This window comes from Sminthopsis crassicaudata, chromosome 2 (assembly GCF_048593235.1).
Source record: "Sminthopsis crassicaudata isolate SCR6 chromosome 2, ASM4859323v1, whole genome shotgun sequence".
In the NCBI taxonomy this organism is placed as follows: domain Eukaryota; kingdom Metazoa; phylum Chordata; class Mammalia; order Dasyuromorphia; family Dasyuridae; genus Sminthopsis; species Sminthopsis crassicaudata.
The window spans coordinates 382978578-382992393 of record NC_133618.1 but is presented as its reverse complement, the minus strand read 5'-3'; the positions used below and the strand labels follow the sequence as shown (position 1 = coordinate 382992393).

Below are 13816 nucleotides of genomic sequence, written 5' to 3'. Positions count from 1 at the left end.
TTAATGTAGTGTCTACTCGGAATGTAATTTGTGTACTTATTTGTATGTGTTGTTTCTGGCATTAATATATAAGCACTTTGAGAACAGAAACACTTTTCATTTTTTTTCTTTCTACCTCTAATGATTAAGGCATAAAATATTTTTACATCACTTTAAAAAAAAAAAAAATCTTTCCAAGTCATGTGACCAAGAAAGAAGACTTTTTTCTAAACCTCATGACCTGTCAAACTTCTCTAAGACAGAAATTATGCAGAAAGGTAAATCAATTTCACCTGTCCTCACAGTCTGAGCCACTAAGAACTGGAAGGAAACAATCCAATCAATAATTAGTAGCTAACTGCTAACCTCTCTCAATGTTACTTCTGACTTTTAAATTCTCTATTCAGCTAAAAAAAAAAAAAAATCTTTAATTTACAGATCTTTCAAATTTTATCAAAATAGCAGTTTAGTTCCTAGGCTTACAAGTTAAAAATGAAGAAGAAAAGTTTAAAAAATGAAGACAAAAGTAAAGATCAAGACAAATGTGGTGATCTGTGGCATCACATTTTTCATGTTTTTAAATTTTCAAATAACAAAACAGTTTGGTTAGGTTTTTCTTGTACTAAAATCTAAATGAAATGTCACTGAAGCTGTGAATAACTTTGGAATACATTTGGCTTTTGGTCTGTGGAGAGAAAAATGGTGACATGAGGATAGTAGTAAATTCTTTAGTGGTCATATTCAGAATGTCCTGGTGATACCTACGCAAAGGAAGGAAGTATCTTGAGTTTTTCCTTGGACACAACCATCACTGCTCATAATAATGAAGCATAAACTAACCCAGGGGTTTGAAAAATGAATTCAGTTCTATTCCAATCCCACTCCCAGTGGCACAGAAAACAAAAGGCAGAAGCTTACTCAAGCTAGGAGAGCAGCATTTTGGACAGCAACAAAGTTAAATCAGGGAAATGAGGAACAGAGAAAGCTGGAGCAGGACACGTCTGTGCAACATTCCTCTCAGCCTGAGGAGAAAGTGTTTAGCACCCAGTCAGGCCAAATTTTGTCCCCTGAAAAGTCATTTAGGACAGAGATTAAGATTTTTGAAATGTGAATTGCCTGGTATGGAAAGTAGGGGTGACTTTCAGGGGAAGTAATTATCAAAACAGAAGTCAGAAACTAAGCAACAGGAAAATATAAAAAGTCCAAAATTATAAAAGATCTCAGAAGGAAAAAAACTCAACTGAAGACCTTGAGCATAATTAAACAAACAAAAACAAAGACATTAATAACAGAAGGGAAGAGGCCATCAAAATCAGCTTAAAAAAAAAAAAAATCCAGATACTTATGAATAAATATCAGGAGAAAATGAATTAAACAACTGATAACATAGAGGACACTACATTTCAAAGAGCCCAGAAAATGACTGTATTATATTCCAATAAAAAAGAATTAAGAATTGTAAGAGCATAATTTGTGATCAGCACAACAAAAATGATTGACAAAATAGACAGTGGAAAACATAAACCCAACACTCATAACTTTAAATATGAATTAATTAAATAATTCAATAAAATAAAGTGAAACTGGATTGAAAAAAATCCCACAAGCTATATCTTATAATAACACATTTAAATAACAGCATACAAAAAAGGATAAAAATGAGGAGTTGGAAAAAATTTAATGCATCAGATGAATCCCCAAAAGCAAGGGAGTGGGCAATCATGCTTTCAGAACACCCACACACACACACACACACACACACACACACACACACACACACACCATTTTAAACACAAAAAGGAATAAACAAAGAAATTAATTTAGCTGAATGAATTAAGGAATAGGCAAGAAACCAAAGTCAATATTAAGCTTAAATGCTTCATATACCTTAGTATCTAAAGAATTCAGTTCAGGAAGCACAAAAAAAAAAAAAAAAAGAAAAAGAAAACAGACTTCAGTATATTCTTAACAATGAAATCCTAAGTAACAAGTGAGTGAAAAAATTTTATCCTAGAAACAATCAATAATTATGCAAAAATGAAGTGATAAAAACATATCACACATATGAATAGAAATAATAGAACCCTGAAGAGGCCATGCAGCATAAAGGAGAATGACCTTGTAATCAGGATTAGTCCAAATCCTGACTGATATACACTAGTTGTATGAATACACAGGAAAATCACTTCACTTCTCACTGCCCAATACAATTCTAACTCAATCAATAAAGAGAATTTCCGTATTACAAAACTGATGAAATTATATTTAGGCCAAGAACTTTTTTGGGATCTTTTCAGCCCTGTGTAGTGATGAGACATATTTTTAAAATTACACATTTCAAAATTGAATTTTATCATAATAATAAATAACAGTTAATATTTACATAGCATTTACTAAGTGCCAGGCACTATGTTGGGCACTTGACAATTATTCTCTTATTTGATCCTAATAACAACCCTGGGAAGAGGGTGCTATTATTATCTCCATTTTAAAATAAGGAAACTGAGGCAAACAGGTTTAGTGACTTGCCCAAGGTCACACAGCTAGTAAGTGTTGGAGGCTAGATGTAAACTTCCTGACTTACTAGTCCAATGGCTCTACACACTGTGCCATTTGTTATTCAGTTGTTTCCATTGTATCCAACTCTGTGATTCCAATTGGAGTTTTCTTGACAATCAAGACAGAGTGGTTTGCCATTTCCTTTTCCAACTTATCTTATAGATAAAAAAACTGAGGTAAACAGGATTAGTTTACCTGCCTAGGTCAAACAGTAAGTATAAAAGGCCAGAGATAAACTCATGAAGAAAAATCTTCCTTACTCCAGGTCCAGTATTCTATTCCATTGTGCACATAAGTATTATATGATTAGCATTCAATTAAACATCAGTTCTCCTGATTTGCTTGCGAGTAAATAAACATCACTTACGCGGTTTGAAACAGTAAACTCAGTAATGTACCAGCTAAATGCAAGTTATCTTATATCTTCAGGATATAATGGCATTAGAACTGAACAAGAATATGGATAGCACTGCTCCAGTTTTAATTATTTTCTTAAAAAAATTGACCTCCAAAGGTAAATTGAATGTGTTAATGTGTCAAAGATTTTTTTTCCCCTTAAATATCATGAAGTCACATTCAAATTTAATGAATCGTACCTTTCTATTCGAATTTCAAGTGCAGTCCCAGTTTTTGAATTTTCTGGTATATGTTCAATTCTCAAAACTGTATCCAGGAAAGTAACTTTCACTCTTCGTAGAACTAGGACAAAATAGATAATGGTAATTTCTATTAAAAAAAACTATTCCTTTTTTATTGAACACAACAAAAAAAAATTAAATGAACCAAAGAAATTTAATTAGAAAAGATGATCTAAAATGAAGACTTTTAAAATCCAACCTCTTCAAATTTAAAAAGCCCATTGTCAATTAAGCAGATGATATGTGTTATGATATAATATATATATATATATATATATATATATATATATATATATATATATATATATATATATATATGTGTGTGTGTTATGACCAACTAAATATGCATTGTTTAAAAGCCTTTTTATAAAACTCCAAGCACTATAGAACATTCTCCAAAAAAAGTGGGACTTATTCAAATAAGACAAATAAGTGTAGAAAAAGTAAAAAACTTCATACTACCAATTTCAATTATATATACTCAAATGTATATACATGTATAGATAACACACACATACAGGAACATGTATATTATACACACACACACACACACACACACAAATAGGCCTCAATCAATTTGCTTCCTGAAGCTATATTGAACCTATGTTTTAGAATGCATGAATTCTGAGGGTCCCTTCCCACATTAAGATTCTGTAATTTAATCCAGAATTTAAATGATTTTCCAATAGGTGATGAGAGCACACATTTTTAGAACTGCAAGCTCTTTGAAAACATGATCCAAATAATTGATCTAAATAATTAAAAAGTGAAAATTTAAACTACCTCATATTCTATAAATATTAAAAAGGATTTAAAAAAAAAAAAAGGATCAATGTGATACAGGTTTGGAAAGAGAGCTACATTGAAATATTGCTGATGGAGCTGTAAACTTGTACAACCATAGTGATTGTCAATTTAAAATTATGCAAGAAAATTTTAATTGTCTATTAGCTATCCATAAATTGTTTTAACTATCATCCTGTGACAATAGGATACTATTACTGGATATATCCAGGACAGAATAAAAATGTTTATAGCAATCCATTTTTGTGAGTAAGAATATAAAAACAAAGAAGGCACCTATCAAGTGGGGAATGGCTTTAAAAATTATGATATATGAATGTATTGGCATATTATTATACCAATATAAAATGAGAACTATTATGAATTCAAAGAAACTTGGAATGAACTGATAAAGAATAAATTATAAAGCAATATAAGTAACATAAATAAAATCACACAGAAGCTAACTCTTGAGTAAAGGAAAAAACCAATGAGCACTATACAAAGGTCTGAAAATAAATAATAACATATTTAAGGGATTATTGGTATACAGATGTAGTCACAATAATAGATGTTTTTTGCTTGGTTTTGTTATTGTTATTAAAAGTAAGGTTCAGTCTCAAAAGTGAGATTCAGCTTAGAGAGATGATTAAATTACACATACATGAGGCATAAATTCATCATTTTTAAGACAAAAAAGAAATTCAGAACAAACCTGTTTCTATAGTTTCAGCAAATTTTTCAAGTCCTTCAAAAGGCTGTGATCCATCCCCTTGATCATCTGTTAATCTATGACTAAGGCATTCTTTTGCAAGTTGCATGCTGCTAGTCATAAAGCTTGACCAATACATAGGCTCAGAACCAGATGCTATGGAAGAAAACCAATAAATCCATCAACAAACATTTACTAACCACTGGACTAAATACTAGAGATTAAAAAGGAAAAAGATTCTGTAAGCAGAGCACATAAACATATACATAAGTAGATAGATAGATAGATAGATAGATAGATAGATAGATAGATAGATAGAATGCACTCAATATAAAGTAGTTTACAAAGAATTAGCCTCTTACAGGCCAAGGAAATGCTTCATGAAAAAAAGTAGCTCTTGTTTTATCTGTATCAGATTGTTTGCTATCTAGGGAGAAAGAGAAAGGGAAAGGAAAGGGAAGAGGAAAGGAGGGTGAAAAACTTTGACACAAGATTTGCAAAAGTGAAAGTTGAGAGCTATCTTTGCATGTCTTTGAAAAAATTAAATAATACTTTTTTAAAGTAGCTCAGGTTGTGTTTTCAAGGAAATTAAGAGTATTAGATGAGTAAAAAGGGAGGGATATTCCAATATGAGGGAAAGCCAGGATACAGGTGTGGAGATAGGTTATAGAATATTATTTGAGGGGAAAAGTATCTAAGTATTCTTAGATAATATGGCTGAATTTGTAGCATGTCTTCCTCCCAAAAGCTACAAAAAAATTCTAAGAATACAACTACCAAAAAAAATTTTTTTTCTAACAGAAATAACAGAAGATTTTAATTGATCATGGTTAGGTTATGTTAATAAATTTAAAAATTACAATGATGCCTAAATCAAATATTTTAAATTTAATTTAATTTAAATTTTACATATTAATACAGGTTTACTATAATGCCAAAGTACAAAAGCATTTCTTTATAGAACTAGATAAAAACCAAAAAAGAACAAAATTTGGGAAAACAAAGTTAAAACATATCAAGGAAAATAATTTTTTTTAAGTCAAAAGAATTGGCACCCCTAATACTATAGCATAAAATAATAAATATCAAAACTATATGGAATTGGAGAAAAAAATTGGAAAAAGTGATCAATGGAACAGATTAGGAAGACTGAATAAATTAGTACTGAGTAAAATGAGCAAAAATATATAATATATACAATGACTAGAATAAGGTAAACAATTCAAAGACTTAAGAGTTGTAATCAATGCAATTAATTACCAATTATGATTTCAAATGACTTTGTAGTAAGGTCTGGTCTTGGTTTATTGAGCAACTAAGTGGTATATATTGCTTAATAAACCTATATGCTCAAAATATTAAACTTCTGTTTCCTCAGTCATTTGATTTTTCACCTGCCATGGAAGTCAGATTAACCTTATGGACCCATTCTCAAAAAGCTTTTAAATGAATAATATAAAATAAAGTACTTTTTTTTTCCCATCCAAGTTCACAGACTCCCTCAAATCTAACCAGAGGTTAAGGACCCCTCAACTAGGGTGAAACTGTTTTGCTTGACTATACTAATTGTAAGGGAAGGGTTTCTATTTGGAAGAAGGGAATTGAGAGGGAAGTATTTTGGGAGTAGTGATAGCTATGTTTTTTAAAAAAGGGAGGGAGTAGATAAATATATTTTAGAAAAACAAGTTATTTGAAATCATATGCTATAAACAGAAGAAGCAGATCATAATTTTTTTTTACAACTCTAAGGGATAAAAGGACGAATTTTTTTTATCCTAAGGCAATCAGTTTAAGTGACACGGCTAGGAAGTAAGTGTTAAGTGTCAAAGATTAAACTTGAACTAAGGTTCTCCTGACTTCAAGGCTGCTGCTTTATTCACTGAGCCACCAAGCTGCCCTGAATAGATGAATTCTTAACTATAGGTCAAACACAAATATCAAAATTAAAAGGTTAATTTAAATTGCATGAAATTGAAATGCTTTTGCATAAACAAAATTATTGGAATACATTAAAAAATGTCAACAAGGAAGAAAGTTTTCTATAAGTTCCTGAGAAAGAGTGATACAGCTAAGAAATGTTATGGGGACCTATAAATTTGTCTTCTTGAATTGGCCTATTTTCTGGAATCAACAGACATGGAAAATGCAAAAGGTCCTACATGTACAAAGACAAAGCCCCAACTGAGTTGATACAGTATGTTGTTTGCACTCCAAACTAGCCTCTCTGTATGTCCTTAGGTGTCAAGACAGGTACCAGTCAATGGACACCAAAAGAAGCTGTGACCCTTATAGATAAGCAGACTATCATCATTTTTCCCCCTGAGGCAATTGGGATTAAGTGACTTGCCCAAAGCCACATAGCTAGGAAGTGTTAAGTAAAATTTGAATTCAGATTTTCATGACTTAAGGGCTGGTGCTCTATCCACTGCATCACCTACCTGTCCCCATCATATTTTCAAGGGAAAAGAATGCTATTTACTTTTGCCATCTTATTCATTTATGAATGCCATCTTACTTATGAATAAGCAAAAACAGAAAAATAATGTAAGCAATAACTAGAGCAATTTAAATATAAAGAACTACAAAATTTTTTAAAATTGCTGCAATATTACAATGACTGTGCTTGGTGCAAAATAAAGGATTTAAAAAAAAAATCCTTTCCCTATCACTTTGAAAGAATGAATAAGAACCCTAAGGTTCAATGTAATGATTAATTTTGCTAGATTTTTGTCTTCTTATCCTTTATTTTCCTTTTTTATCCTATAAGGAATAGTGAAGACGTGAAGAAAGGATATCAGTGAAATACAATTAATGTAAAAATGAAAATCATAAATAAAATCAGGGAGGAGAGGAGGAGAAGGGATGGAGGAGGGGTGGGCGGGAAAGACAGAACCAAGATAGTGGAAAGCAGATAGGACACAACTTTAGTTCAGCTTCCCTCTGAATAACATTAGATCAAGCCTCTGAAAGGATCTGAGTGAAGTGCCCACAAACATTCAAATTATCAGCATCAAAAATGAAAAGGATGAACTTACCACTAAGGAAAAAGAAATTAAAGCAATAATTAGGAGTTATTTTACCCAATTGTATGTCAATAAATCTGACAACTTAAGTGAAATAAATATTCACAAAAATATAGATTGCCCAGATTAACAGTTGAAAACATAAAATACTTAAATAGTTCCATTTTAGAAAGAGAAACCAAATGAGTCATTAATGAACTTCCTAAGGAAAAATGGATTTACAAGTGAATTCTACCAAACATTTTAAGAACAATTAATTTCAATTCTATATAAACTATTTGGGGGGAAAAGGCAAAAAAGGCAAGAAGTCCTCCTGAATGCCTTTTATGAAACAGCTGGTTTAATAAGAGGAAAACTATAAGCATAATGGACCATATCAATTATAAAACTTAATAGAAGTCATGATCAACTCAATAGATGCAGAAAAAACATTTGACAAAATGCAACACCCATTCCTATTAAAAACACTAAAAAGTACAGAAACAAATGAAATTTTCCTTAAAATGGTAGCATCTATCTAAAAACATAATAAACATACTATGTAATGGGGATAATCTAGACACATTCCCAATAAGAAAAGGGTTTTCAGGCTACTTATTGTCACCACTATTATTCACTAATTATAATAGAAATGTTAGCTTTAACAATAAGAAAAAGAAATTGAAGGAATTCAAAATGGGTAATGAGGAGATGATATGATGGTATATGTAAAAGATTCCTAGGGAATAAACTAAAAAAACTACAATTAACAACTTTTAGCAAAGTTGCAGGATACAAAATAAAGCCACATAAATCATCAGCATTTCTATGTTACCAACAAAGTGCAGCATCAAGAAAAAGAAAGAGAACTCCTATTTAAAGTAATTGTAGACAATATAAATTATTTGAGAATCTATCTGCCAAGACCAAGCCAGGAATTATATGATCACAATTACAAACACTTTTCTCTCAAAGTGAAATCTAAACAACTGGAAGATTATAAAGTACTCATGGGTAGGCCAATTTAATATTATTATATAATTATATAAATAATAATATAATTATATAAAATAGCATTTAAATTAAAATTTAATTACCCTGTATCAGAATAAGGTCCAAATGGGTTCATGAATTATATGTAAAGAGTGATACTATAAGCAAATCAAGAGAAAAAGGGGTAGTCTACTACTCACATCTGGGAAGGGAGGGATTTATGGCCAAAGAACTAGAGAACATTATAAAATGCAAAATGGATAATTTTGATTAAATTAAATTAAAAAGACTTCGCACAAACAAAACCAATGTATCCAATATTAGAAAGGGAAACAGAAAGCTAGAAAAAAAAAATTTTACAGCCAGTATTTCTGAAAAAGGCATTATTTCTAAAATATATGAAGAATTAAAAATTTATAATACAAGCCATTCTCTAATTGAAAAATGGCGATATTTTTCAGATAAAGAAATTAAAGCCATTTCTACTCATATGAAGAAATGCTCTAAATCACTACTGATAGGAGGAATGAAAATTAAGATGATTCTAGAATACTACTTTATACCTCTAAGATTGGCTAAGGTTAACAGGAAAAGATAATGATAAATGTTGAAGGGTATGTGGGAAAACTGGGACACTAATGCATTGTTAGTTTAATTGTGAACTAATCCAGCCATTCCAGAGAAAAGTTTGGAACTCTGCCCAAAGAGCTATCAAACTATGCATACACTTTGATCCAGCAGTGTCACTACTAAGTCCATATCCCAAAGAAATCATAATTGAGAGAAAAAAGACCTATATATATGCAAAAATGTTACTAGCAGCTCTTTTTGTGGTAAAGAATTAGAAACCAAGTGAATGTCCACCAATTGGGGAATGGCTAAATAAGTTATATGAATGTAATGGAATATTATTATTCTATAAGAAATAATGAATAGGCTGATTTCAGAAATGCCTGGGGAGAAAAATTTGGAACACAAGTCTCTCCTAAGGTGAATGCTGAAAACTATCTTCAAGTATTTGGAAAAATAAAACACTATTAAAAAAACTAATTTTAATCTTAAAAAATAAAATAAATAAATAACAGGGTGCTTTGAGAAATCTACCTATTCAAAACAGGTGATGTTAAGCACCCAGCAGTTCTTCTACTTCTCTGTGAGACCATGAGGGTTTGGTGTTAGGATTACTAGGTGAGAACTCAGGTTGTCTGGACAATTACAAGGTGAGAACTCAGGTTGACTTGACAGTTCTCTGGCTCAGATTATAATAGGAGCAAGTTCATTGGTTGAAGCACTTCTTCCCAGAAGCCCTTGCATTATCCCACACCCATTCTCTGGGAGGATAAAAGAGGCAACATTGGGCCTGGACAAGCAGTCTGGACTGGGGAAGGACAAGAGCTGGAGGAGATTCAGAGCCAGGATTCAGGAAGAAGAGCTGGCTGGAGGCTTCAGAAGCCTCCCAAGAAACCTGCTCATAGAGGAAAAGATTATACAGAAAAGAAACCTCCTCCCAAAGAAGGATTACAACTGAGAGACAATCAGAACTTTACATTTGGCGCCCAACGAGAAGACTCTGCACTACATCAGGCTTGACGGGGCTCTCTGCAGGAAGGGAAGTCACTTCTCTGGACAACTGCCTGGAGACAACGGTCCCCTACAGGAAGAAGAATCTGACTAAGAGATTTGAGTTGACACAGCAGATCTCCCCCCAGAGAGCGATTGGCAGCTTCTGGAGATGACAGCACGCTACAGTTTGGCACCAATGTGAACTTGCTCATTCAGTAATAATATAAAATACAAATACAGGCATATTTATAAATGGATCTACATTCCCATTATTTATCATAGCCTTGCCAAAATTTCTTACATAATAAAGATTCTTGATTAGCTAATAAAACTATGGAGGGACTTTTTAAAAAAAATTATTATGTTTAAGTACTGAATCTTGGTAAAGAGAAGAACTATTTCTTCATTGAAGCCCAAAATAGGGAAGAAAATAATGGCGGTGTGAATGAATTATGAGATGAAAGTAACAGTGATGGTCTCTTAACAATCTATAATATTCTTCTCTAAAATGTAATATTCTCTTGTTGGGGTTTTCTTGGGGTCTTTGGAGGCAGTCATCATTTCAGTTCAGTAATCACCCCAAGTACAGTCAGGGATTAAGGTCCAAATCCTTTATTGTCTCTCTCCAAGTCTTGTCTCCTTTCCAGGGGCCCAGTTAGCTTTTTTAGAGGCCTATCTCTTTCCTTGGTTCCGAGAGCTTAAGCTCCTGCCACCAGTCCTTTGTCTTCTCTGATTCTGCCAGCTTCTTAAATGTGTCTTGGTTCTGGGGGGGGAGGCAGGACGACTGCCACCAAGTTCTCTATTTCTCATTCTGGCGGATTTTGTGTGAGCTTCAGAGGTGTGAATCTTGTAGAACTATAGTAAATACTAAGTACATGTACTGAACTAGAAAACTGGTAAGCACCATGCTAAATTAGGTAACTATTATCTCTATCAATTCCACTGACTTTGTTTCAAGTTCTGGCCCATAACAACAATCTATCTTACTTTCTAGGTAAAAGAAAGGATAAGCTGCTCTGTGGGAAGGGGAGAGGAAGGAGCAGATTCCATGAAAGGCTTAATTAAGAATGAGTTCAGAATAGCCTCAATAGGGAGTAGGATAGGGAAGCACATAGGGAGGACTACAAAGAAAGTTTTCCTTCTGTGAGGGATTAACTGAAGTAAGATAATTATATTGAAAACAAAAGTCAAATAATTACATGAAAGACTAGAACTGAATTATTTTTCATAAACAGTTATGTTAAAATCTGTTGATAAGCAATAAAAGTTTCTGAGATGATCTAAACCATACAATTCAATAATGGGATACAACTCCACCTCTAAGCCATAGAATTCAATACTCCAACTCCACTTCTAAGATCACTCTTCAATTCTCCTGTAAGTCATAAAACTAGCATATCAGATTTTTCTATCTTTTTCCTATAAATTTACCTTCTTGCTCCTGGTTCTTTGCTAAATTCTTTTGGGGACAGCTTTAATTGGCATTCCAAATATAATAAACTTTGCCTCTTGACTTGGGGAAAAAAAACTGAACCTGAATTACCTATATTAAACATCAAGAATATAAGGTGTGTTTGTACATTGTTGCATAAGATAAACTATGCAGCTTCCTATTTTTAAAAATCCAATTTCTCAACACAGCATTTTTCAAATGATTTGTTTTAAACACTTTTTCTCCCCATCCTAGTATACAAGATTAAGTTAGTCTTTTTTTTTTAATTTTTTATTATATATATATTTTTTATAATATTATCCCTTGTATTCATTTTTCCAAATTACCCCCCCTCCCTCTACTCCCTCCCCCCGATGACAGGCAATCCCATACATTTTACATGTGTTACAATATAGTCTAGGTACAATACATGTGTGTGAATATCATTTTCTTGTTGCACAATAAACATTAGAATCCGAAGGTACATGCAACCTGGGCAGACAGATATTAGTGCTAACAATTTACATTCACTTCCCAGTGTTTCTTCTCTGGGTGTAGCTACCTCTGTCCATCATCGATCAACTGGAAGTGAGTTGGATCTTCTTTATGTTGAAGATTTCCACTTCCATCAGAATACATCCTCATACTGTATTGTTGTTGAAGTGTACAGTGATCTTTTGGTTCTGCTCATTTCACTCAGCATCAGTTGATTTAAGTCTCTCCAGGCCTCTCTGTATTCCTCCTGCTGGTCATTTCTTACAGAGCAATAATATTCCATAACCTTCATATACCACAATTTACCCAACCATTCTCCAACTGATGGACATCCATTCATCTTCCAGTTTCTAGCTACAACAAAAAGAGCTGCCACAAACATTTTGGCACATATATGTCTCTTTCCGCTCTTTAGTATTTCTTTGGGATATAATCCCAGTAGTAGCGCTGCTGGGTCAAAGGGTATGCACAGTTTGATAACTTTTTGGGCATAATTCCAGATTGCTCTCCAGAATGGCTGGATTCTTTCGCAACTCCACCAACAATGCATCAGTGTCACAGTTTTCCCACATCCCCTCCAACATTCATCATTATTTGTTCCTGTCATCTTAGCCAATCTGACAGCTGTGTAGTGTTATCTCAGAGTTGTCTTAATTTGCATTTCTCTGATCAGTAGTGATTTGGAACACTCTTTCATGTGAGTGGATATAGTTTCAATTTCTTCCTCTGAGAATTGTCTGTTCATATCCTTTGACCATTTATCAATTGGAGAATGGTTCGGTTTCTTATAAATTATGGTCAGTTCTCTATATATTTTGGAAATGAGACCTTTGTCAGAACCTTTGTTTTTAAAAATATTTTCCCAATTTGTTACTTCCCTTCTAATCTTGTTTGCATTAGTATTATTTGTACAGAAACTTTTTAGTTTGATGTAATCAAAATCTTCTATTTTGTGATCAATAATGATCTCTAGTTCTCCTCTGGTCATAAATTCCTTCCTCCTCCACAAGTCTGAGAGGTAGATTATCCTCTGTTCCTCTAATCTATTTATTATCTCCCTCTTTATGCCTAAATCATGGATCCATTTTGATCTTATCTTGGTATATGGTGTTAAGTGTGGATCCATATCTAATTTCTGCCATACTAATTTCCAGTTTTCCCAACAGTTTTTCCCGAATAATGAATTTTTATCCCTAATGTTGGAATCTTTGGGTTTGTCAAAGATTAGGTTGCTATATATGTATCCTTTTTTGTCCTTTGTAGCTAATCTGTTCCACTGATCTACCGGTCTATTTCTTAGCCAATACCAAATGGTTTTGGTGGCTGCTATATAATATAGCTTTAGATCAGGTACACTTAGACCACCTTCCTCTGAGTTTTTTTTTCATTAGTTCCCTTGCAATTCTCGACCTTTTATTCTTCCATATGAATTTTGTTGTTATTTTTTCTAGGTCATTGAAATAGTTTCTTGGGAGTCTGATTGGTATAGCACTAAATAAATAGATTAGTTTGGGGAGTATTGTCATCTTTATTATATTCGCTCGGCCTATCCAAGAGCATTGAATGTCTTTCCAATTATTTAAATCTGATTTTATTTTTGTGGCAAGTGTTTTGTAATTTTTCTCATATAATTCCTGACTTTTCTTTGGTAGATGGATTC

At 32.7% G+C, this 13816-nt stretch overlaps 1 protein-coding gene across 2 annotated transcripts in view; it reads right to left on the bottom strand.

Annotated features, from left to right (window-relative positions):
• Positions 1 to 13816, bottom strand: part of ATG2B (autophagy related 2B) — a 117846-nt gene that overhangs the window by 85461 nt on the left and 18569 nt on the right. For both annotated transcript variants that reach the window (XM_074291361.1, XM_074291362.1), the window contains exons 3-4: positions 4675 to 4827; positions 3135 to 3237 (exon numbers count right to left, since the gene is read on the bottom strand). In XM_074291361.1, the coding sequence (XP_074147462.1) occupies positions 3135 to 3237; positions 4675 to 4827 (256 nt within the window). The remainder of the gene's footprint in view (positions 1 to 3134; positions 3238 to 4674; positions 4828 to 13816) is intronic.